Source organism: Giraffa tippelskirchi, chromosome 2 (assembly GCF_054371585.1).
Source record: "Giraffa tippelskirchi isolate mGirTip1 chromosome 2, T2T-mGirTip1v1.2.pri, whole genome shotgun sequence".
NCBI classification, from domain to species: Eukaryota; Metazoa; Chordata; class Mammalia; order Artiodactyla; family Giraffidae; genus Giraffa; species Giraffa tippelskirchi.
Genome location: NC_137276.1, coordinates 169,683,409 through 169,708,157, shown reverse-complemented (window position 1 = coordinate 169,708,157; position 24,749 = coordinate 169,683,409). Strand labels below are relative to the sequence as shown.

At 38.0% G+C, this 24,749-nt stretch overlaps 1 protein-coding gene across 1 annotated transcript; it reads right to left on the bottom strand.

Annotated features, from left to right (window-relative positions):
- Positions 1–763: 763 nt before the first annotated feature.
- LRRC58 (leucine rich repeat containing 58) lies at positions 764–24,749 on the bottom strand. Its single transcript, XM_081571894.1, has 4 exons — positions 24,199–24,749; positions 11,596–11,724; positions 9,962–10,239; positions 764–6,834 (listed from the first exon to the last, which is right to left on the bottom strand). Exons 1-4 carry the CDS (start codon positions 24,696–24,698, stop codon positions 6,626–6,628), a joined length of 1,116 nt encoding a protein of 371 aa, XP_081428020.1. The 5' UTR covers positions 24,699–24,749; the 3' UTR covers positions 764–6,625.

Here is a 24,749-nt window from a genome sequence, read left to right as displayed (position 1 = left end):
TACCTGATGTTCGGATAGGACACATCCAAATCTCACACAGCCTCTGGAATGTTCAGGCTCTCTCTGTGGTACAACAGAATTAGATGAGCCATTTAAGACATTTTTCTTTTAACACTTGCTCTAAGGAGGATATCCTCAATTGGGCAGGTTAGGGAGTTTTACCCTCAGGAAAGATCAGTTACAACTGACATTTTTTTCTCTTGTGCCCTCAAATTTCTAAGCCCATCTTTATCAAGAAGTCTTATATACCAACCAGGTAGAGTGCTCTAAGCCTTTTCCATTTCAGCAAATTTTAAACAATGGCTGTTTTGCAAAGTGTGTCTTTCCTACCCAGTCTGTTTACCATAACTCACAACCAATCATGATATTCTTTCAAATTCTAGAATCCAGAAATATGTCAGTTGTTCTCGAGTCAACCAAAATAATGGCACTGAATAAGTACTGTAATATCAATGTGCTTGGTTAATACTATACTACTTTGCATTAAGATTCCTTGGTTCTGGACTAAATGCAAGAAATAACTGACTTTCCACTAGCAAAATGACCTCACCAATTTCACATTAGAGTATGCATCTGTAAGTCTGTTACGACTGTGGAAGGAGGAGGAAAGGATCTGGTCTAGTTCATCTTTCATCCTTTGCATCTGGCACAGAGAATATAAATGCTGACATATGCTTACTGTATTATTCATGGATTGAAAAAATTCAAAGAATAGATGAGCAACGGTACAGCGAGTAATCAGGCAAAAATCAACAGTATAAGATTTTTAAGTAAATGCTTGTCAATTAAAAGACTTTTACTTTTCCAGAATACAGAATTAGATTCCAACAAAACACTTTTAATAAAATAAGGCACAATGTTCGATAAGGCAAAATTCACAGAGGGTTAATGTTAGATCACATTCTTTTGTGTGTCCTGGCAGGGGGTAAAGGAGGTATAGAATTGAATTAGCTTACACATTCTGATTAGAGTATTTACCATTACAGGTAATATATAAATCTGATGCAATAAACTGTATCTTGTTCTGAAAATAAAATGTAATTATTGAGTCACATTGCTTAGTTACACTGTTACTACTGTTTTAAACATCTATATACCTATAGATATATTAATTCACAAGATTTCAAATACAGAAAATTAAGAACTCAGATAATAAGATGTAATTTAACTAAAGTAAAAGTACATTTATTTTCAATATCCTTTGTTGATACTTTAAAATCTCAAACTTTATAAAAAGTTAAAATACTGGTTATATAAAATATTTCCCCCATTATATTTTTGTTTCTCAGGAATACAAAGTGGGCTCAGAAATGCAACAGATACCGATTATAGACATACAAGTCTTTCCATGACTGTTGTAAAGTGATTGTTGAGGTCAATACTCCTTTTCAATAACATATCAATGCCAATCATTTAAGTTAGTGAAAGGATTCTCTTAAAACACTAGTTGCAGACAGAACTAACCAATTTAGTAATGTTTCTGTAGAACCAGCAATAGTGATGTCAATCTTATCCCTGGTTTCTTCCTGTAACTGGAATTGAAAATATAATAGTTTTACCTGATTTATTCACAACCAAAGGAAGAAAGCAACTTCTGGTAAATGCAGATAGTCTCTCCAACCATGGCTTTCTGGTATAATGGTATATAACCTTCATTACACTAACAAATTTAATACTAAGTAGATTGAATACTGTCTCTTACAATAAACTGAGACTGATAAACAAGTTCTAGTTAAAAGTCTAGTAGCACCCAAATCAATATTACCCGGTGAATGTCTGATAATGTGTCATGTTTGTTGTTAGTGAACCGTTATTTTCTACATCAATTCTTAGCAAATATGAACCAAGAAGAGACAGAAAAAGAACACAGATATCTACATGCAAAAATATTAAAACATACTCCCCCTTTAACCTGGTATTAAAAAGAAAGCATAGAATATGCTAATAATATCTTTATATGCTATTAATATGCATTGGCTAGGAACTGGTAGCAGATATATTTTCTTTATAAAGTAATATGAAAAGAGAATATACCTTTTCACTGATTCTATTTCAGGGACCCTAATCCGTCTGTGATAGTATGCCTGATTAGGATTCCAGCTCCAGAAGCCCTAAACTCATAGGCATTAGGCCTGGTTTTAGGGGAGGAAGCCCTTCAGGATCACAGTCATTCTCCCTTTACTCAAAAGCAAGTGGTCACAAGGCTGTCACATACAACTTAATGAACGGGAGATTTAAGGCACACACTTTCTAAGCACAACTGAAGGCACTGCTACCCTTAAAAAGATCATGACTATAATAAAATACAAAATTGGATGCTATTAAATTCATCAGATTAATGTTACAGAGAGTATAGTGCTTAATACAGGAACGGTGAAGGTCAAATACCTTTCTAAACAGTGGAAATAAGAACTATGGATTCCAGGTCATGTTGCCTAAAACCCACACAGCAGTCTTTACTGTTGTTAAATACTCAAAACAACTTCAAAGCTATTTTGGACTAAATGGGGAGAAATATTTATACTGACATAATAAAATCTCTACTTTGGATGAGAAGACCATTTCTTCTCTTTCAGGTAAAAATTGGGTATTTCTAAATAAATGCAGCTTTACTAATTTTATATACTACATACTATATACACTATGATAACAAGTTCTGCCTACAAAGGGTCTTATTTAGAATAACTTTTTATATAAATAGCTACTGCTAATATGCTTTGTAAGATCAAACTTTATTTGCACTAATTATTTGCCTAGTATTTTTTCTCTTTTATATAGTGAAAAGGTAAACATTAACCAAGTGTGTACCACAAATTCCAGGTTAATGAGGTATTACTTTTCTCCCTTTGGAAAGACCAAAGTTAGCTGTAAGAAAATCCTATTATTTGCTGGCCCTGCATTATGGGGGAATGTAGACAATCTCCCACTAGCAGAAGCTGAAGAAATTTTGTGATAAAGGCTTCCAGATGGTAGTTAGTGGGCCACTTAATTTCAAAACAATTTAATCTTATTTTAAAAAACTTTCTTGGCTCAAGGATCTCCCTGAGTGACTTCTCTTTCTCTGTCCTTTGTTGTTTTTAAATATTTCTTTCACTTAACACTTCAGCAATCAGCCTTTTTCTTGTCTTCTGTTTAAAACTGGTATTTACAATGTATGGTACACTTGGTCTGCAGTGTTTCCCTGCACTAGTGTGGAGCTTTCAACTCTACATTTAACACAAAAATTTCTCAAATTTGAGGTACAGTTTATAATGCAAGTCTTTACTTTTAAATTTGTTAACTTAAAGTTCCAAATATCAAGAACTTTAGAGTACGAGACTCTTTCTAAATCAGCAAGCATTTAGAAGTAAAATACGAACAGTAACCCTCAGATCTACCTCTACTACACAAATACAGGGAATGCTGAGAACCTGACTGGCTTGTCCTTTGGTCAGCCAATCCCTTGGCACCATGGAAGCAAAACATTCTATTACCTAATCTTCCTATTTCCTAAAAATCTTAGGACTATTTCACCAGCTCAGTTTGGTGACACTTGAGAGAACTGGATTCTAGGAATTAAGATTACTAAGAATGTTCATTTCAATTCCACACCTGCAGTGAAGAATTCCATTCTAAACACATTAATGTTCATCCTACCCTCTTCCTTCCCCCGCTGTGAATGCTTTGGTTAAGTAGCTTTATCCACGTCAAGTTTTGGTCACTAAATTTGTCCAAGTGGAGCAATATCAAAAACTTACACAAAAACAAGTGACTCAGCACCTAGAGATACTATCAATTTAAATGTGCAGTTAGCTGTATGACTCTGGAACTGTATCTCACTCCTGGTTAATTTTTATAGCCATCAGTTACCAAAACAAGGAAGGCAGAGAAAAGAAACAGGGAAAAGCTTAGAAATTATTAGCAGCTCTTATAAAAGATTAAGTCAAGATTAAAAAAAATAAAGAGATAAAACTGACACCTAAAATGCAGATTTCAGTGAAAGTAACCAAAGACAGCTGCATACTAATCAGAGATTTTCAAATGTACATACAAATATAACAATTTGCTATATACAATGTATACATCTATAGTGCACAGCAAAGACTAGACATTTTTTCTGGTTGGACTGAGTTAAGTCTGTAAAAAATCAGAATATCTTCTTTCCTGGAAGCTGGCAAGGTTAAGTACCATATCTATATTAGAAAATTACCCAAGCTGTTACTTAAGTCAAACTGGTAATGAATTAGGAAGTAAACCTAAAGCATTTCAGCCAGAAAAAATTTGTTCCTATCAATTTTAGTCTTTTACTATGAATACATTATTTACTTTCTATGAAAGTATTTTATGGATCTTACCTAAATCACTTACTTACAGAACACTTTGGGCTTGCCACTTAGGCACTTGCCTAAGTCATCTTTATCTTTCAGTTTTGTATTAATAGTATGCAGTTTACGTGCATGTTAAGTCGCTTCAGCCCTGTCCGACTTTTTGCGACCTTGTGGACCAGAGCCCACCAGTCTCCCCTGTCCATGGGATTCTCCAGGCAAGAATACTGAAGTGGGTTACCATGCCCTCCTCCAGGGATGGAACTTGCGTCTCTCATGTCTCCTGCACTGGGAGGCGGGTTCTTTACCTTTAGCACCACCTGGGAAGCCCAGTTGTGTGGCTCAAATGGAAAAGTAAACAAAGACTTTTTATTACTTCCATTTTATGATATAATCACCTATGTACTACTATGCTACATTACTTCTATAAACATAAGAGAATTTCTGGATCAAAAGGAAAAAGGAATCTTATTACAACAGAGTGAAGGGATTCACTCCATAGCAGCGTTTCACAACTGCAGTCATGAAACTCTCATGATGTTTCATGAATTACATATAATAAACAAAACAACCTATCCTACGGTATATTCTCTTCTAAAATAAAATATATATATATATATGACAAAAACCTAACATATGTACATATCATTATTATACAACAACCTGCTTTTAAGAAAAGGTGTGCCCAGTCATGAATGCCAGAAGTCAGAAAGGAGATCATCTGATGTTCCAATGTGTTTCTGGACTGTGTCTTACTCTACAGGTAATATTCTCCAACAAACCATTATGTTATTACAAGTAAGTTATCTAATGATTGCTAGTGTGTGCTGTGTATTTTATATTACAATGTCAACTATAGTTGTACTATTAGTTTTTACTGCATACTAGGTTAATAAAAATTTGGTCATTTCTACTAGCAATATGTGAAACCATTTCTCTGCTATATTTTAAGGCGGTATTAATACATTTAAAATATTTTATCAATATATTATTTCCAAAAAGTACTCCATGGTTAAACTTGTTTTAAAAACTGTTCTACTGTGTAAAAACAATGACTGCTGTGCCCAATTTTGTTTCACTCGTTGTCATGTTTCTCTAGTTTTTCTTTAAAATTGAAGGAAGTTACAGTTCAGTACACACAGGCAAAGTTGTATCCAACTCTTTGTGACCCCATGGACTGTAGCCCACCAGGCTCCTCTGTCCATGGAATTCTCTAGGCAAGAATACTGGAGTGGGTTGCCATTCCCTTCTCCAGGGAATCTTCCTGATCCAGGGATCAAACCCAGGATCTCCTGCATTGCAAGGCAGATTCTTTACTATCTGAGCCACCAAGAAAGCCCTTTCATACACAGGCAAAGGAGCCACAGTGGACTCCTAAAACTTTTAAAATCATTTTCCTGTTCCTTTAATGCAAGATATAAAGAAGTTTCCTATCTAACATCTCTTTTCTGTTGAAAGAAATCTGATAGATTTTTCCATCAAAATCTATTATTCTTTCTTAAGGTCAAGCTGGTTGGCTCCCCATTAAGTATAAAAGTGATTTGTTTCAACAAAAATGAAGTTAAGGTGGCTATGAGCTCAGATGTCAGATATACATTTGTTTACCTAGCTCTGTTAAAGCATATTTTAAACCATTCTGCATAGTATGTCAGGTTATAGGCTGCTCTGGTATCATTTCTTGAATAAATTTCTAAATTCGTTATGATTAAGGCACTGTTACAGTCACTGCTGGATTATACAAGGATAACAACAATCACATAGAACAAAGGAGCAGAACTGAAGAGTTTTAAAACCCCACATAAGAGTTGTATCCCTTCCTTTGCCAATCAGTAGCTGAGAAAGGTTTAGGTCCTATGTAATCATCTGTGAGCTTATCTGAAAAACTGTAATCTAGACATATGGGTAATACAAGAAAGGAAGGTTAATCCTGTTACGGTATAGTGTTCAACCTAAACTCAAGGACAACACTGGTAAAAATTACAGCTGTGATGATTTCTATTTTCATGTCAGCTGTCACAAGTCAAAGCATTGGTGGTTTATTATAGCACTGCTCTGCAGAATGTTCCATTCTGCTGAGTGATTCATGCAAAGCTTGAAAACTGCAAACAATAGCTAAACTTGAAACTGCCATTCAGAGCGAATTATATTCCAAGAACCCAAACATGGAACTGGGCTTCTTCCTGCTGAATGGCGAGAAACACAAAATCTCCAACTATGTCATGGACATTTAAGATACAGTTTCTAGTGAACCTCAAAGTCTATTCTCTTTTCTAACCACCACTGCTCAGTCTTTTAGTGTTTCACACCACCCTGCACCCTTTTCAACCAAGAAGAACTTTCTGCATTCTGTGTGCAGCCACACTAGCTTCATCTTCTGAGTCGGATTCGCTCTGGGATGTGGAGCTGTGAGAGGCAGAACTGCAAGGGGAAGAGCATTCCGGCGAACACAGGTAGTGCATCAGAGGGAGGCGGTATTTCCCACAGAAGTCGACAAATTTAATTTGTCTGACGCAGCAATCAAAGTAGACTCCTGGAGAGAAGGAAGAGTAAGTACAAAGTAATCATTACAAAGCAGAGCAAAGAGCCACGGTTTCTTTTTCAATCCTATATTCATCACTCTGAAAAAATATCTTACAGTCTTCTTTTTTGAGAATCTTAAGCAGAGGTAGTGGCTTCTTCCATAGTTGTTTATAGAAATACTGGAAGGTCTTAGAGATAGCAATCTGACTACAAAGAAAAGGTCAGGAGATTTACTTTAAAGGGAGCTGGCATTAAAAGGACACTGTTGACTCAGCTTGTTGTCTCTGGTGACCTGGTGGACAGTGGCTGATGGAGATTATAGGACACCTAAAGTGCCCCTTCTCTATCCCCCAAGCCACTCCGTGGTACTACCCTACAGTCAAGGAACTTAAAACACACACACACACACACACACACACACACACACACACACACACACACACAAAGCTCCTTTGATAATGATCTTAAAGAATTATTATACCCAAAATTTGCACAAAGGAGATGACTTTTGGTACCCCTGTCCTTATGTAATGAGAAGGAAAAATTAAAAGTTAACCAAATGCCATCATATTTCCACAGGGTCTAACTGTACAGCTTCAAAGCTGTTTCACTACCGATCTCATCTGACTTTCATGCTATTATATACTGCAACACAGACTGAAACTAGTAATTAGCTCTTCTGTTGCCTAATTTAGTGCTCCTGATCTGTGGCCCTTCAGCTAAGTAAAAATACAGCTAGTGATGACAGGAAAGCAGAGGCTACTGTGTCGTGGGCTTCCAGCTGCTCCTCCTCCTGCACGTCTCTAACTACGAAGGCTGTCACAACAGCTGCAGTGTAACTGGAACACCTAGAACCCTGGGTCCCATCGCCTCTCTGGAGAAGAATCTCAATCTTTACACTCTACCTAAGATTCCTCTGGCACCAACTACTCTGTGTATATAACATATGGGACCAAAATAAAAAGATGTAGTCCAAGCAAAGGACAACTTCTCTCCTATTTATTTTTCTTCTGTTATTTCTCCATTAACTTTCTGATTTTGTGATCCTGTAGTAAGTCAGTATAACTGATAGCTTAAAAAGGGAAATTCATAGTATGTTACTTTGAACAATGTAGGAAAAGTGGACCAATTCAGTAAACTGATCAATCAATATTAACAAAAAGTGCCCATAATGTGCTAGCTTCTAAAACAAGATAGAATAAAAAAGCATTTATAAAATTAAGCATTATAGAGTTGCTGTTGTTTAGCCACTAGTCGCGTTTGACTCTGCAACCCCATGGACTGTAGCCTGCCAGGTTCCTCTGTCCATGGGATTTCCCAGGCAAGAACACTGGAGTGGGTTGCCATTTCCTTTTCCAGGGGATCTTTTCCACCAAGGGATCGAACCTGCATCTCTTGCATCTCCAGCACTGGCAGGAGGATTCTTAACCACTGAACCATCAGAGAGCCCATTATAGAGTAACCAAGAGCTAAAACAGTATAATACTATCTTGTCATTTGTAAGAGCTCCAGACTATACAAATTATCTCACAAAATAAAAAATTACTTTTGTTTACAGAGTTCAACAACTAAGGAATCTGAGGGGGAAAATGTCAACGGTTCACTTCAGATTATTATCTCAAATTTTAAGCTAATAATGTAAAAAGTATTTTTGTTCCTAAGATAAATAACATAGCAGTATACTAAAGAACTCATTAAGAAGCCATTTAAGAGAGACAGGAGAATTCTTGTGGAGGTCCATTTCTAGAAAAGGATAGATTCAAAGAGATTAGATACAGACTATTAAGCCTGAGGGCCTGGTGTGACTGTTGTCTCTTGCCACTGTTAAAGCCAGCTTGGAAAGGAGAACCAGAGAAAACCTAAAGCACTTCTAACTTGGCACAGCAGTCTCTACTTCTAAGAATAAGTGCCCAGAAATGGCCCCGAGTAGTGTCATTTTTCTTTTTTTAAACTATTTGTATCCTTTTGATCTTTAATATTCTTTGAGAAACTTAAATCACCTTCTCTCTTTTTAACCTTGTAACAGTTTTCAAGGTATAAGACGACCTTGAGAGCTGGGGGAAACCTCAGCTCTGATCATATTTATGCAGCATTTTCCTGGCACCCACATTTATCCTACAATAATAAAAACCTTCCTGTACCTCTACTAAGTTGGATTTTTTAAAAAAATAAGTCTTTTATGAGGGAGCCAAAATAAACCAACCTGCTATTTACCGATTCTGCTCCACACACCCTGGCGCTTCAGGCCCTTCATAACCTGTCCTCGATGTACCTTTTACTCTTCTCTCGTTACTCCTTTAACCGTACATTTCAGTCAAATTGTTACTCATCCGACTTTTTTTGCTTTTGTTCCCCCTTTTACGCTCTCCATCTGAAAAGTTTTCTATCCTCAATCAAACCATATCAAAATTCAACTCATGTTTCAAGAACTGTCTCATCTTTTCCAGATCTAATAAACGTACTCTCTCCCTCCTATGATTTCCAATAGTATTTTGGATTCCTACTTTACTCTGAGTTATATTACATTATTCAATTCTCCCCAAATGCTCTAAGCTCAAGAAATTTTGAACCACGAATTTAAAAGAATATAGAATTCCAAGATACATTCTGAAATTGACACATGCTCATCCTATTCTCATACATTTTGAATTATACTTTACAAAGGTAGTAAATACTCAGAATGCTGATACTGATACTGATACTCAGAATGCTGAGTCTAAAAAAATGTCCTTCAAATAAACATGAAAGGTAGCTAAACATTTTAGAGACTCTTCTAAAGCGTTTAGAGCTATTTATGTTTTGTCCCCTCATCTTACCAACTTAGCTTATCCTATGATAGTTCCATGACAGGATAAGACTTTCTGGGTATTTTGCCTTGTGTATGAATTCGAAAGTACCACGAAAAGAAGAAATAAGAAAAGGAAGAAGAGAGAGAGGAAAGCAAGGAGGGAGGGAGGAAGGAAGGAACACAGAGAGGGTAAAATGTATTACTATCTGGTAAAAGGGTGAAAAGATAAAGCAAACAGAAACAGAGACAAACCACCTTTCTCTGAAAGAAGACAGCTAATTATAACAACATTTAGACCATTAATTTAAAAGTAACTAAATGAATGGGTAACAGGACACAATTAACTTACCTCCACACTTTGGGTTTGGACAATTGCTGGCTAAACTCAAGTATCTAAGAAGATTCCCGGGAAGATCATAGGGAGTGTAGGAAATATTTCGAATTTTAATGGTCCGTGCAGCTAACTCCAGGAGAGTCGGAGGATCATAGGTTAAATCTCTAACAAAACGAACAACCAGTGGGTTCCCTCGCAAACTCAGTTCTTCCAAATGAATAAGGTTGAGGATCTCTCGAGGCAGGTATGTCAGCAAGTTATTGTGAAGACTAAGGGAACGAAGTGAATGCAACCTAGAAGGAAGGCAGTACAAAAATCAACAGCCATAAACAAGGTAACTACTCAGAAAGTTAAGTGAAGAACTCAATTTCCCCATAAGAATGAGCCATTAAGGTTAATATCAATACAACTAAAATTAAAAGATGCTGAAACTAAATTAGAGCCCAAATTTGTGTATGTCATGGAATCTTAGGGAGCTCCAAATATTTAGAAAGTATTCTGTGTTAGCTGATATAAATACTAGATTTAAAGGCTTTTTTTTTTGGCATGCTTTATCATTCAGATACCTAAAAAAGCAAAGATTTCAAATGCTACAGGAATCAAGCTCCTTCACATTATCTCACTGGGTATGAATGCTACATAGCAAATATGAGTCAACAAAATTCCATAAAACCTTGGGGAACCTATGCCAAAGTAATACCCTATTTTTGATTACAGAAGAGAGGCTCAACAACTATGGAAAACAGCATGGAAGTTCCTCAAAACATTAAAAATAGACCTGTAATATGATGCAGCAATCCCACTCCTGAACATACATTCAGACAAAACTATAATTCGAAAAGATACATGTACCGAAATTTTCACAGAAGCACTATTTGCAACAGCCAATATGTGGAAACAATCTAAATGTCCATTGACAGATGAATGGATAAAGAAGATGTACACATGTACATACACACACACACACAGTGGAATACTACTCAGCCATAAAAAGAATGACATAATGCCATTTGCAGTTACATGGATGGACCTAGATTATCATACTAAGTGAAGTAAGTCAGGAAGAGAAAGACAAATACCATATGATATCACTTACATGTGGAATCTAAAATATAACACAAATGAACATACCTATGAAACAGAAACAGACTCACAGACTAGAAAACACACTTCTGATTGCCAAGGGAAGTAGGGTAGGGGAAAGAAGAATTGGGAGTTTAGGCTTAGAAGATGCAAACTGTTACATACAAGATAAACAATGTCCTACTGTATAGCACAAGGAACTACATTCAATATCCTTTGATACACCATAACAGAATATGAAAAAGAATACATGTATATGTATAACTGAATCATTCTGCTGTATAGCAGTACTTAACACAACACTGTAAATCAACTATACTTTAATAAATTTTTTTTAAATAATAAATTTTAAAAAGAGAAAAGAGGCTCAGTAATTTTGAGGAATATGTCAGAGCATTTAAAAGTAAAAATAAGCAACCCAATTCACAGCATACCTCAGAGCTTTCTGTATCATTTACTTTGATAACACTTAATTCTTTTCCACATACAAACCATGTGGGTGAATGCTGGACAGTAATTCCTAAGCACGGATGTATGTGTACACATAAACACCCGAAAATACTCACTGTGAAAGCTGAGGAGGCACACTCTGGATTTTGTTGTCACATAATACCAAGTAATTTAGAGAAGGCAGATTTCCTAATTCTGGTGGTATTTCTTTGATGAAGTTTCCTCCAAGATATAAACACTCTAAACTGCAAAAATAAATAAAAAAAAAGTTGGACAAGTACCTCACTGTCTTTATTAAAATGAACACGTATCATTTATCCATTCAGCAAATGTTTTATTCAGGATTTCTTTGTCTATACAGTCTTTGACGGAAGAATGCATTCTTCAGGGAGCTCATATTATAGGTAAATAGACAAGACACCCCAATGTGAGGCAGTATTATAATTAAATGCAAAATAAGGCATCAGATAAGCATAATATGATTAAAATACCAAAATGAGCAGAACAATCCATAAATGATATAAGGGTTTAACAAGTAGAGAAATAATAAAAGGACATTAGTTCTGATTAGAAAGGCTCCCAAAAATGTTGTGACCAGCTGGATTATGAATTTAGCCCATTTAGGATAGCAGGAAAGAGGAACTTCAGGTTGGAAAGAGGGTTTTTATGGGATAATGAGTATACCTTTTGACACATAAAAGAATTCATGTTGAGGAGCCCAGAGTACAGCTGGAGAAAGGCCAGATTATAGGAGCCCTGTATTCTATGCTGGTGGGTTTGGATTCAATACATTATCATTCCACTGAAGAATGGAAAAACATGCTTAAATTTATATTTCTTCTTTGCTCTTATTATAGCAACTGTAAACTTCAGAGGCAACTAAACAAATTATGCAAAACTGAACCACTATTTTGAAATTAAAGTTCCAGTTAATCATCTTGTTTTCTAATAATGCTAACAATATTTTAGACACAGCATATATTGCACCAAAATGTACTGCTACTCCTTGTGGTGATGACCAGTAGACAGGCTCTCTCCAAAACTTTCTGGAGCAGGGAGAGCAGAGATGGCAGAATCAGTTCTTATTATATACCTAAAACGTATACATACAGATCTTTTCCATTACTATGTTATTTTGTCTTCCTGCTATATCTGCTAACTCAGTAGACACTATCATTCTTTTAAGACAACTTTAAATGCAGGGAAAAATAAGTCTACTCAACTGTTACCCAAACTTCCAGGTTAAGAATTAACTGGGATACTTTTAAAGCTTTAAAAGCCAGACCCCATTCAGATCCACTAAATCAGAGTTCCAGGGGAAGGACCTGAGCATTGGCAGATTTTAGGGTATAAGCTCTAATGTTAAAAGAAAAAAACAAATTACCCTGCAGAGTTACAGCAAATTACAATCCAAATTAGCATTTAAGAGCACTCATTACCCTACAAGCCCTGCCAATATTTACTATCATCACCTGCTTTATCCCTCTTTTTTTCCTATTTAATATTTTTTTTACTACTTAGCTGGTGTGAAAAATGATACCATTCTGTACTTGTAATCTTCTCTCATTATTAGTGAAGTTTAGCATCTCTTTGTGTTTGGAGCCATTTGTACATCTTTAGAAAACAGCCTGTTCCTATCCTTTACCCATTTTTCTCATGGGTTATATGGCTTTTTTTTAATCTGTTGGGAGTTTTGTTGTTGTTAAACATATGTTCTGCATAACCTTGTGCTTCTGTGGCCTAGAGCATTTGTTCACATTTTATATGTGTAAAAAGAATGTGGAGCTTTTAGGACTGAGCTTGTTAATTGTGCAATTCAAATTTTTTATAGTCTCTCATGATTTCACCTTCTTACTCTGATGGTTAATTTTCTATGAGAACCATGGTCTTCCCACTTCCCTTTAGTGTGAGCATTTTACGTGTGTGCTAAGTTGCTTCAGTCATGTCTGACACTCTGTGATCCTATGGACTATAGCCTGCCAGGCTCCTATATCCATGGGATTCTCCAGGCAAGAATACTGGAGTGGCTTGCCATGCCCTCCTCCAGGGGCTCTTCCCCACCCAGGGATTGAACTTGAGTCTCTTGCACTGCAGGCAGATTCTTTACCACTGAGCCACCCACGAAACTTCCCTTCAGAGTTCTGTCAATTTTTGCTCTCTTTCTCCTCAAAATATGGAAGCTATACTGAAGATCCATTCAGGTCCATGACTATTATAACTTCTTGCTGCATCATTCCTTAATTCACATGAAGCATTTCTCATTCTTCCTTCTAATCCATTTTGCCTTAAAATCTACTTCCTCTGATTATCAATACTGTCTACCAGTTATTTTTGTTAGTATTTGTATCATTTAATTCTAGCTTCTCCATTTACCAGTATAAGAATTTGTGCCCATTACTTAATCTCATTATCTCCCAGTTTTCTCTTCTTTAAAATGGAATAACATTACTATATACCACAGAATCAATGAATATGAACTAGGCACTGACCATTACCAGGTACTTTTCTGGGTATATAGTGTAAATAAGACCAAGTTCTTGACCTTAAGAAGCTTACATTTTAGTGACAAACAGTAAATCAATAAATGTATACATATTATGCCAGATAGTTTTAAGTGCTATGAAGAAAAATGGAGCTAATCAGACAGTGATGGAAGTGATACTGTAGATGCTATTGTTATTGTTTATAGTCGCTAAGTTGTGTCCAACTCTTTGCAATCTCATGGACTGCAGCACACCAGGCTCCTCTGTCCAAGAGTTTGCTCAAATTCATGTCCTTTGAGTTGATGATGCTATCTAACCATTTCATCCTCTGTTGCCCTGTTCTCCTCCTGTCCTCAATCTTTCCGAGCATTAAGGTCTTTTCCAATGAATCAGCTCTTAGCATCAGGTGGCCAAAATACTGGAGTTTCAGCTTCAGTCCTTCCAATGAATAATCAAGGTTGACTTCCTTTAGGATTGACTGGTTGGATCTCCTTGCAGTCCAAGGGACTCTCAAGAGTCTTCTCCAGCATCACAATTTGAAAGCATTAATTCTTTGGGACTCAGCCTTCTTTATGGTCCAACTCTCATATGCGTACATGACTACTGGAAAAAAATCATAGCTTTGACTATATATGCACCTTTGTCAGCAAAGTGATGTCTTTGCTTTTAATATAGTCTCTAGGTTTGTCATAGCTTTCCATCAAAGGAAGAAGAGTCTTTTTAATTTCATGATTGCAGTCACCATCTGCAGTGAGTTGGGAACCCAAGAAAATAAAATCTGTCACTGCTTGCACTTTTCTCCCTTCAATTTGCCATGAAGTGACAGGACTGGGTACAACGATCCTATTTTTTTTCCTTTAATGTTGAGTTTCAAGCCAGCTTTTTCACTTTCCTCTTTCGTCCTCATCAAGAGGCTCTTCAGTTCCTCTTTACTTTCTGCCATTAGAGTGGCTGCGTATCTAAGGTTGTTGATATTTCTCTTGGCAATCCTGATTCCAGCTTGTACTCTGCATATTAGTTAAATAAACAGGGTGATAATATAAAGCTTTATTGTATTCTTTCCCAATTTTGAAGCAGTCTGTTGTTCCATGTCCATTTCTAACTGTTGCTTCCTGATCCACATACAGGTTTCTCAGGAGATAGGTTAGGTGCCTGGTACTCCCATCTCCTTAAGAATTTTTCACAGTTTATTGTGATCCACACAGGCGTTAGCATAGTCAATGAAGCTGAAGTAGATGCTTTTGTGGAATTCCCTTGCTCTCTCCATGGTCCAACAACTGTTGGCAATTTTATCCCTGGTTCCTCTGCCTCTTCGAAACCCAGCTTGTACATGTGAAAAGTTCTCAATTCACATACTGCTGAAGCCTAGCCTGAAGGATATTGAGCATAACCTTGTGTAATGAGCACAACTTTATGGTAGCTTGAACATTCTTCAGCATTGCCCTTCTTTGGGACTGGAATAAAAACCAACCTTTTCCAATCCTGTGACCATTGCTGAGCCTTCCAAATTTGCTGACATATTGAGTGCAGCACTTTCATAGCATCACCTCCACTAGCTTTGTTCATAGTAATGCTTCCTGAGGCCTGCTTGACTTCACACTCTAGGATGTCCTGCTGTAGGTGAGTGACCACACCATCATGGTTATCCAGGTCATTAACACCTTTTTTGTGTAGTTCTTCTGTGTTTTGCCACATCTTCTTAATCTCTTCTGCTTCTGTTAGGTCTTTACCATTTCTGTCCTTTATCATGCCCATCCTTGCATGAAAAGTTCCCCTGATATCTCCAATTTTCTCAAAGAGATCTCTAGTCTTTCCCATTCTATTGTTTTCCTCTATTTCTTTACACTGTTCACATAAGAAGGCGTTCTTATTTCTCCTTGCTATTCTCCAGAACTCTGCATTCAGTAGAGTACACTGGGTGGTCAAAAAAGGTTTATCTTAGGAGGTGACACCTGAATGGAGATCTGATTGAAATGACTGAGGGAGTACAAATCTCTGAGGTGGGAAAAAGCGTGGTGTGCTGTGAAAGAGCAACACAGCCAGTGTGGGTACATCCAGGTGACAGAGGGGGTTTAGCTGAGGTTGGCGAAGTCAGCAAGGTAGCCTGGGAAAGCCAGATCACAGAGGACCGTCAGGCCTTAGCAAGGATTTTGAATTTATCCTAGGTAGAAGGGGTGTGAACAAAGGCTAGTTGTGTAACTGGACTTACACTTTAGAAGGATCACTTCAGTTACTGTATGGAAAACAGCAGAAGTGGCAGGGAGAGGCAAGTGTAATGGGAGGGGTGACAGCAGGAAGACCAGACTAGAACCTATGGCAGTCACGTTCAGATGTAAAATGATAAGAGAGATGTTTGGTACATTTTTTTCTACTCTAACTTTAAACCTACCGAGGTATTTCTATTTTAAGTGAAACTCTTGTAAACAGTGCACAACTTGAACATTGCTATGTTTGCCGTGGTGTTTTCTAGTACCATGGTCTATCTCAATATCTTTTTCCCAACAGCCTGCTTTTGGCCGTGTCCATCAAACTTCCTTTTGTCTCACTCCTCCTTTATTATTTTGAATTGCATGTGCTACATCTATTTTATTAGTAGTTACCCTTTCAATTTCCTTTGCCCTTTTTCTTACTCCCAAACACACATCCATGCTCACTTCTCTGTCATCTTCCTATTATCATCTAGAATGTTCTACCTTGATTTGAAAATAAACTGAAATTTATTCCCAATCAATAATTACTCAGAATCATCAGTAAGTTTTATCAATTTCTCTGTTCACCACTGTTTTTGGCAGTTGCTATTTCTTTTAAAGTTCATTTTTCTTGGAGTACATCCTTTAGAAGTTCTTTCAGTATGGACTCACAGTTGTTCATCTTTGAGTCCTTTATCTCTGATGTTTTTATATTTTCCCTTCACACCTGAATAACAGCTTGCCTGGGCATAAAATTCTAGGTTGACAAATACTTTTCCTTAGCACAAGGAAGATACTGTTCTACGATCTTATTACAGCCCATATTACTATTATTCTTTGAAGGCATTCTGCTTTACTTCTTATTAGGAGTTTTCATGATCTTTTTTCTTTACCCGTACTGTTCTAAAGGTTTTTTTTTATGATGTATCAAGATACCAGTTTAGAGTGCTTTCTTTCTTTAATTGTGGGAAATTCTCTACTATTACTTCTGGCGCTGCCTTTCCTATATTCTCTCTATTCTCTTTCTGGAATTCCTAGCAAATAAGCACTTTGAACTTCAGGATCTATTTTCCACCTCTGTTAACATTTCTGTCATACTTTCTACTTCTTTATCTTTTTGTTTGGCATTTCAGAATGTCTCAGTAATCTCTTTCTGCTTACTGATTCACGGCTCACCAGCTGACCTCAGTCTGCCAATCAGCCCACTGAGTTCCTAGTCAGGAATTTTTATTTCTAGAAATTCCAATTGGGGTTTTCATAGTTTTCCGTTTTAAAACTTTTTTTTTTTTCTTTTTGCACTGATGAAATTCCCTCCTTTAGCCTCTGAAGTTAGGAAATAAACTTAAAGTCCTCTACAGACTGCCTTATACATATTTTCTCAGATAAAATTTCTTCTATTTGTTGATTTTCTCATCTGTATTTCATAATCTCAGCCTTCCTTGATGTATGGTGATTCAAAGAGCCAATTTGAACCTGAATCTCTGTCATTTAAAAAATATATTTATGATACCTCTTTTCTATTTCTTATTGGGTGAATCTTTTCAAGACTGCATTTCTCTCTTTAGATTTACAATGCTCAGTAAAAGTAAACAGAAAACTTTAATCCTGATAGCCTATTTTATTTTTCTCTTTTAAGTATTACCTTGTGGCAAAAATCAACAGTCTGGATACAAAACTGAATTCTCCTACATGTAAGTGTTTAAGCACTGGTGAAAGAGGTTCCTAGGCAAGATTTTTTTTATCTTACAGATTATGGTATAAGTTATTTCTCAGTTACTTAGAAATTTCTATTTTTCAAACATGAGAGCTACCAGAATAGAATGGAACGGAATAGAGTAGAAAAGAATATTTGGAATCCAAAACAGAAACTTCTTTGGAAAAAGAACACTTTTTAATGAGACCACTAAAAAAAAAATTTTTAGCATACTGGAAAGTCCTTTTATAAAGGATCTGATAGTAAAATAACAACTTGCAATTTAGTCTAGTGAGGAAGAAAAGAAAAGAAAATGATGAAAGGGACAAGTGAATCTGAGAGCAAATATAAATATGGTCCTTTCTATACATTTAAGTCAGGAACTAAGAGAAACTACTGTCTGGTAGCCAGTTACTACTCAGTGTTTTCTCTCAGTGTTGTGGAGTTGGTGGGGAGGTACACAGAAAGGATGCCAAACTTTTAATAGTTAACATGACTTTGGCAGAAAAAGATATGGTGTCCCAAAATATAACCAAATTCATGATTTCAAAACCATATGAATCTCTTTGCAACTGTTGGGTATCATTAATTAGCGTATACAATCAGCATATTAAATTTACATTTTTAGGCTTATGTACCACTTTCAAACTCAAACAATTTCCAAAGTTCTTGGACTTAAAGCTTTTCAATGATTTGTGGGAATTACATTTCTAAAACACACTCTACTATTTCCAAACATGCTTTTCTATAAGGATAAAGGAAACTACTGAAGAATTTAAAGCAAAACTGTAGTGTTTATGTTTAAAAGTTCTTGTGTTTGTCAACATTGCACCTCTGTTAATCAGCCTTGAAACAATTCTATTCTTTTGGTGTTTGACAAATAACAAAAATCAGGAAAATCATTCACAAAATTTAGAGGAGAATTCTTCCTTTCATTTTTGTTTAGGATTAACAGGCCAACCTTAAACTTGTTTCCTGAAGAGTATCTCACCTCTCCAATCCTTAGGGACACTGGGTGCCTTTCTTCTAGGAAGCCCAGTGACCCACTAGAAAAATACACTAGGCTCTCCACAGCACCAAACAACTTAAACACAGGTGTAAGCAGGACATACTTTGTTTCTCCACTCAAACAAAAATGATGTTAAATATAACAAAAATATACGTGAGTCCTATATTATGGTTGGTAACAGGGAGATGGAATTAAAGTAAGACAGATTGGTTCATAAAGATGCAGAAAACAGAAAATAAGAGAAACACAGAAAGCTAAGAATCATACACTTGTGGCTCAAGAAAGTTGTTTTCCTGAGGTAGCATGCCCACACTAAATCATTTTCAAATACTCACCACAGGCTTTTAAAGTACATTATATGTTCAAAAGCAGAAGCACAAACGGAGATATCATTTCTTGGTATTTGCCCCAGACTAAGATATTGAAAGAAAGAAGTCAGAAGGAAGAATTGAGAGCCAGAGAAAAACTCAGTATGTGACTCTAAACGGGGTAAAGAGTTTTCATTTATATTTTACTGCATTCTATTTATCATCTGGTTGAGTCATCTTTTGTACGATACCAACCTATTGCATGCTAGCTTCAAAACATTCCAGGACATTAATACCTAGTTTTTATTTCTATCAAAATTCTCATATTTTTAATTTCTAAAGCCACCTGGAAAAGGTCAGTTTTTGTTCCAATCCCTAAGAAAGGCAATGCCAAAGAATGCTCAAACTACCACACAACTGCACTCATCTCACATGCTAGTAAAGTAATGCTCAAAATTCTCCAAGCCAGGCTTCAACAATAAGTGAACCGTGAACTTCCAGATGTTCAAGCTGGTTTATAAAAGGCAGAGGAACCAGAGATCAAACTGCCAGCACCCAGCGGATCATCGAAAAAGCATGAGAGTTCCAGAAAAACATTTATTTCTGCTTTATTGACGATGCCGAAGCCTTTGACTGTGTGGATCACAATAAACTGTGGAAAATTCTGAAAGAGATGGGAATACCAGACCACCTGACCTGCCTCTTGAGAAATCTGTATGCAGGTCGAGAAGCAACAGTTAGAACTGGACATGGAACAACGGACTGGTTCCAAATAGGAAAAGGAGTACGTCAAGGCTGTATATTGTCACCACGCTTATTTAACTTATATGCAGAGTTCATCATGAGAAATCCTGGACTGCATGAAGCACAAGCTGGAATCAAGACTGCCGGGAGAAATATCAATAACCTCAGATATGCAGATGACACCACCCTTATGGCAGAAAGTGAAGAACTAAAAAGCCTCTTGATGAAAGTGCAAGAGAAGAGTGAAAAAGTTGGCTTAAAGCTCAACATTCAGAAAACTAAGATCATGACATCTGGTCCCATCACTTCATGGCAAATAGATGCAGAAACAGTGGAAACAGTGTCAGACTTTATTTTTGGGGGCTCCAAAATCACTGCAGATGGTGACTGCAGCCATGAAATTAAAAGATGCTTACTCCTTGGAAGGAAAGTTATGACCAACCTAGATAGCATATTAAAAAGCAAAGATACTACTTTACCAACAAAGGTCTGTCTAGTCAAGGCTATAGTTTTTCCACTAGTCATGTGTGGCTGTGAGAGTTGGACTATAAAGAAAGCTGAGCACCAAAGAATTGATGCACTTGGACTGTGGTGTTGAAGACTCTTGAGAGTCCCTTAGACTGCAAGGAGATCCAACAAGTCCATCCTAAAGGAAATCAACCCTGAATATTCATTGGAAGGACTGATGCTGAAGCTGAAACTCCAATACTTTGGCCACCTGATGCGAAGAGCTGACTCATTTGAAAAGACCCTGATGCTGGGAAAGATTGAAGGCGGGAGGAGAAGGGGACGACAGAGGATGAGATGGTTGGATGGCATCACTGACTCAATACACATGAATTTGAGTAAACTCTGGGAGTTGGTGATGGACAGGTAGGCATGGCATGCTGCAGTCCAGGGGTCGCAAAGAGTCGGACACAACTGAGTGACTGAACTGACTGACTGAAAGCCACATCAGGCAGATAGTGAAACAGGTCATAGTCAAAACATGAATTATACCTACTTTTCCAACACTGTAAGAACAAAACCAAGTTTGTCCATATATTAGCTGAACAGTTATTATACTTACTTGTTGAATAAGAACTTCATATTTTGATGGAAAGAATCTACATCCACAACCTCATGATTCACACTGAGCCTACTTTACTCCAGGGGAATGAAGTTAATCATAAAAATAGGATTTTCACCTTCTACTTATTTGTTATTCTTCAAAGTCATCTTTTAGAAACCACTTTTTAAAAATTTTATCACTAGGATCAACTGAGTACAGGAAACACACATCAAGATAACCTGCTAAATCTGGAGGGTCAAATCCACCAATTAAGCCAGGAGTATTTACTTGTTATTCCCTCCTGAAAGGATGGAAGGTGGGCAAAAAGGGAAACTTCACATGGATTATATACTCTGCATTATTTTTTAAACTGTTAAAGAGGGCAGATATATTCCAAGCATCCAGAAACACCTCATTCAGTTTTAAAAGCAACTTAGCACAATACACAAAATACATCAAGGTTACCAATGAGGTCGAGGGAGCCCACGTATATTCTAAGAGAAAATGGTGTTCTTGAGGAGGTACCTTAGTTAGGGTTTGAGTAACCGAACCTCTGCCTCTCCTTTTTTGAAGTTTTAATGTATTATTTCAGTAGTAAGCAGTAAGCAGCCTACGAGGATTGAACCACATGAATCTCACTGTCACTATTTGACCTCAAGCAAATCACTGATACTAAATCTCAGTTTCTTCATCTGTAAAAAGAAGAGGGTGAATCAGGCCAATTGCCTAGGCTCTCTCTGCTTCTAAGAGTACAGCATTTCTATACTCTTTCTATAGCCATTTCTTTCAGCCTACATTCAACTAGAGTCTATATTTGGAGCATATAATCTAAACATTTACTGATTCTTATCAGTAAAAGAGCATACAATTGAAAAGTGAAAACACTGACATAAGAGAGTCTACACACAGTTGGAGACAAAGGGGCAATGACCAAAAATCACAGATAGTGGTCCAGAAAATCAGATTGGGAAAATGGCTTTAGCCACAGTCCTCCTGATCTGACTCAACAGCAGAACAGCAGTCAGAAGAATTAGGTTCTAGCCCTACTCTGTCACTGTGAGAAATTCATGTGTTTGAAGTCAGAGAAGTCCCAAAGGTCAAATCCAGTTCTACCACTTACTGGCTTTGTTATATTAAGATCTGACTTCTCAAGGCCTCAGTTTCTTCCTCTCCTCACAGAAACATTGTGAAAATTAAAAAGCATATTCACAGGACCTACCACAAGGCCTGCTGCACTGTAAGCATTAAAAAAAAAACAGAGAGACTTTAGCCTATCTCTTCCCCCATGTGATGGAAATAATATTTATCCTGAGTTTTCCTTAGTATGTTAAAAAAAAAATTCAAATGAGAATCCTGTAACTATATAACATCAAAATTAGAAAGAACAAGGTCTGACAATTTTACATTTAAATCCCTCTCCAACTCTTCTATTTCTTACTACGTCTCCTAGCATTACCCTAGCATAAGCTACCATCATCTCTCATTTACTAGAAGAGACTCCTTCCAATCAGCCCGCAAAGTCTCTTCTCAGCTCTCTCCTCAGCGAGTAGAGAATAGAATGTCCCACTCTATTCCTGCACAGCAACAAGACAGCCGTGCTTTTATAAAACTCAGGTGTACTTCGAATAAAATCTAAGCTTTACCATGGCCTTCAAGTTATGACATGGTCTAGGATCTGGTCCAAATTTATATTTGCCACCTTTTCTGTTACTTACTTTCTCACTATGCTCTATTACAATGTCCTCCTTTCAAAATTTTGGCCTTCAGTCCTTCTTGCCTCTGGGTTTTCACGTGCACTGTTCCTACAACCTGGACTGATCCCATCCCGTCCTCTCCTGGTTAACTCCTAACTCTACCTTTAAAAGCTCAACTCAAACGTTACTTGCTCAAACCAAATTAAGTTACTTCATTTCACCGCACTCCTACTTCTTCACAAAACTTATAACAGCTGTAATGAGATAATGAATTTAACAGCTGTTCAACATCTCCTCTGTTACAATGCTCCAGGAGGGCAGGATCCCTTTCATCACTGTATCCCCAGCACCTAGGACAGTGTCTGACACAGGGTACGTACTCCATAAAAATCTGCTGGTGAGTAAACAAAGGGACATCTAAACGCCTTCCTTTGCAGATTAGGAAACTGTAGTCAGGATATGTTAAGTGACTTGCCTAAGCCTGGGACACCAAGAGTTCTCACTCTCAGGTCAGTGTTTTTTTCACTACACTTAACTCTGAGGTCCCTTTCAGCTCTAATATCTGGTTATCTCAGAAAACTCAATAAAGGATGCAAAAATACTTTACAGATGGTAGTTACTTTTCTTTCACAAAGAACAAACACTTCACTTTGAACAAAACACTTGCTCTTGCTTTCTCACTTTATTTAAGGGACTTTTGTTACTTCTCTGCTTCCTTCTTCCATTCAATTCAACACATATTTACTGAATAATCCAGTAGATGAGGCAGATCTGTAAACATGGAGTTATAATCAATAAGGTTAAGTGCAATGGCAGGGTGCATGAGGTACAAAAGAAGTACAGTTTAGACAATAACTAATTGTTATCCAGGAAGCAGTAAACGAAGGAAACAAAGAAATGCCCTTCAAAACAAGTTTTGAAGGATGAACAGGAGTTTGCCAAAGTGCAAGCAACATTCCAGACAAAGGGAACAGCAGTACAGAGGCACTGTACCCATTCAACATATTTAGTCAGTGCCTACAAGTTAAAGCGCACAGATTAGTGAACTCCACAAATACTGGAATACCACAAAACCACAAATTGCTGGTATCGCTACAGAAAGGACGGATGGAGCAGGAAACGTAGTGAAAAGCAAGGATCAGCTTCGAGCATCTTGTATGTCACGCTACAAAACATCAACATTGGTTTATAGGCATGGAAAACCACCCAAGACTTCGGAGTAAAGTGACAACCGCGGATTTACATTTGTTAGAGTGTGTGCTCGCTTCGGATCCCTCTCCCAGACCCCAGAAAGACGACAGAAAAACTGTCTTGAAAATCTGCACAGGACAAACAAAATAAACCAAATGCTGCCGTCACACCCATGACCTTATTAGATCTTCACTCCAACTTGGCGAGTTGGCAGGGCAGTACTCGCAGTCAAAGAGTTCAAAAAGAGCCTGGACTAAGACGGGTACGTGACCCCACGGAGCCAAGACTAGGTGGGGGACTCTGGAGCTCCCGGACCCCGTCCCGGGCCTCCCTACTCTCAGGCAGGCACCCGCTCACCTCCTCAAGTTCTCGATCTCGGCCGGGATGCTCTGAAGCTGGTTGCCGCCGAGGCTGAGGGTCTGCAGCGCGCGCAGCTCCAGCAACGAGGTGGGCACCTCCTGGAAGCAGTTCCCGCTGAGGTTAAGCACCTGGAGGCTGTGGCAGATCGGCGACTGGGCCAGGCCCTTGGGGAAGGCGCCCGGCCCGCCGAGCCGGTTGTTCTTGGCCAGCAGCGTGCGCAGGCCGCGCAGCGCCAGCAGCTCCGGCCCCAGCGCGGTCAACGCGTTGCCGCTCACGTCCAACAGCTGGAGGTGCGGGAAGCCGCTGCCCAGCGCCCGCGGCAGCGACACCAGACGGTTGTGCGGTAGCAGCAGCCGCAGCAGCGCCTCCCGCGCGCCGCGCCGCTCCTCGCCCCGCGCCTCCAGCTCCGACTCCAGCGTCTCGAGAGGCACGCTGAGGCGAGACAAGTTCAGTTCGGCCTCCCCGGCTGTAGCCACAGCCGCTCCAGCCTCCTCCATCCCGGCCGCCGCAGAGGGCCGCGCGACAGGCCGGGAGCTCCGCGGCGCCCC

Excerpts from the sequence above, each read along its gene's own strand:
- LRRC58 (XM_081571894.1), bottom strand. The coding sequence starts at position 24,698 with ATGGAGGAGGCTGGAGCGGCTGTGGCTACAGCCGGGGAGGCCGAACTG. Across the intron at positions 11,725-24,198 it reads GAGATCGAGAACTTGAGGAG|TTTAGAGTGTTTATATCTTG; the intron begins GTGAGCGGGTGC and ends TTATTTTTGCAG. Across the intron at positions 6,835-9,961 it reads TCCAAACCCAAAGTGTGGAG|GAGTCTACTTTGATTGCTGC; the intron begins GTAAGTTAATTG and ends CCTTCTCTCCAG.